This window comes from Eimeria mitis, genomic scaffold (genome assembly GCF_000499745.2).
Source record: "Eimeria mitis Houghton genomic scaffold, Emh_scaff4503, whole genome shotgun sequence".
NCBI lineage: Eukaryota > Apicomplexa > Conoidasida > Eucoccidiorida > Eimeriidae > Eimeria > Eimeria mitis.
The window spans coordinates 2783-4737 of record NW_013572822.1 but is presented as its reverse complement, the minus strand read 5'-3'; the positions used below and the strand labels follow the sequence as shown (position 1 = coordinate 4737).

General features: G+C 53.4%; 1 protein-coding gene across 1 annotated transcript; it reads right to left on the bottom strand.

Moving 5' to 3' along the window:
* Positions 1 to 37: 37 nt before the first annotated feature.
* Positions 38 to 518, bottom strand: EMH_0075660 (uncharacterized protein; the record flags this gene model as incomplete). Its single annotated transcript, XM_013499640.1, has 2 exons — positions 38 to 340; positions 507 to 518. 2 exons carry the CDS (start codon positions 516 to 518, stop codon positions 38 to 40), a joined length of 315 nt encoding a protein of 104 aa, XP_013355094.1.
* Between the last annotated feature and the right edge of the window lie 1437 nt (positions 519 to 1955).

Sequence of the window (1955 nt, the reverse complement as noted above, 5' to 3'; positions counted from 1 at the left end):
ACCCAGTTTTTATATTCTGTCTCTCTCCATGCTGCTTCTATCTCCTTCTTGTTGCTGCTGCTGCTGCTGCTGCTGCTGCTGCTGCTGCTGCTGCTGTCGCTGCTGCTGCTGGTGGTGGTGGTGGTGCTGCTGCTGCTGCTGGTGTTGCTGCTGGTGGAAGGGGGGGAGGTGCTGCTGGGGGAGCTGCTGGGGGCAGCTGTTTCTGCGTTGCTGCTGCTGCTGCTGCTGCTGTTGCTGCTGCTGTTGCTGTTGCTGCTGCTGCTGCTGCTGTCGTTGCTGTTGCTGCTGGTAGATTCTGGCTTTTCTGCTGCTGTTGCTGCTGCTGCTGCTGCTGCTTCTTCTGCTGTTGGACTCAACTCGGATGCTGCTGTTGCTGTTGCTGCTGGTGGTGCTGCTGCTGCTGCTGCTGCTGGTGCTGCTGCTGCTGCTGCTGCTGCATCTGTTGCTGTTGCTGCAGCCTCTGTACGCTGCAGCTTAGTTGGCCGCGCATCCTCTGCGAAGGTGACCTTGCTCTCCATCTTTTGAGGGTTTAGGGTTTAGGGTTTAGGGTTTAGGGTTTAGGGTTTCAGGGGGACTGCAGCCGACTGCAGGAGAGCTCAGGCGCTGTACCCTCAGCCGCACACCCAACAGGGTTTAGGGTTTAGGGTTTAGGGTTTAGGGTTTAGGGTTTAGGGTGTATGTACACTTGAAGAGGGGGGAAGACAAGACGCCCCTCTGTCGCCGGCGAGGCGCAGCGAGGGTTTAGGGTTTAGGGTTTAGGGTTTAGGGTTTAGGGTTTAGGGTTTGGGTTGTTATATATCCCTTTTAACTATGAAGAAAGAGACACTTCTTTTACGCTATTTCCACACTTGTTAGGGTTTAGGGTTTAGGGTTTAGGGTTTAGGGTTTAGGGCTTGGCTCAGACCCACCGACCGCAACACCCCTCCGCATGCAGCAGCAGCAGCAGCAGCAGCAGCAAGAGCAGCAGTAGCAGCAGCAACAGCAGCAGCAACAGCAGCAGCAGCAGCAACAACAAAACTAAATAGCAGCAAAATATAAAACACAATATCTTCTGCTGCAGCTACCAGCCTCCCCGGTGCTGCTGCTGCTGCGCCCCAGCATCGAGGTGTATAAGCAGCAGCAGCAGCAGCAGCAGCAGCAGCAGCAACAGCAGCAGCAGCAGCAGCAGCAGCATAAAACTTGTATCTCATTTTATTTTTGCTGCTGGAGCCCCCAAGACACAGCCCATCTTCGACTGTCACCCCACGAACCGAGGGTTTAGGGTTTAGGGTTTAGGGTTTAGGGTTTAGGGTTTAGGGTTTAGAGGATGTTGTGGGTTGATAAGCACGCGCCTCGTCGCCTCGACGAGCTGACCTGCCACCAGCACCTCACGCCCCTCTTTCGCAGCGTCCGTAAACCCTAAACCCTAAACCCTAAACCCTAATCCTAAACCCTAAACCCTAAACCCTAATATCTGAATTTCCCTGCATCCTGTTGCTGTTGGTGTAAACCCTAGACCCATGATCCTTTTCTAGTATCTGTGTGTTAATCACATATGCTCTAGAATTTAGGGTTTAGGGTTTAGGGTTTAGGGTTTAGGGTTTAGGGTTTGGGGTGTATGTACACCGCAGCTGGCTGCCAGCGACGCCCCCCCGCATTTGCTGCTGTATGGCCCCAGCGGCGCGGGAAAAAAAACGAGGGTTTTGGCTTACTTGCGGGAGGTTTTTGGAGAAGAAGTAGACAGGGTAAGCTCTAGGGTTTAGGGTTTAGGGTTTAGGGTTTAGGGTTTGGGGTTTGGGGTTTAGGGTTTGGGGGTTGCGGCGAGGGTTTGGGGGTTTTGCCGGGAGCGGTAGACTCTGTATGAAGCGGTTTACGATCGAGACACTTTGCTAGGGTTTAGGGTTTGCGGTTTAGGGTTTAGGGCCTAGGGTTTAGGGTTTAGGGTTTAGGGTTTAGGGTTTAGGGTTTGGGGTTTT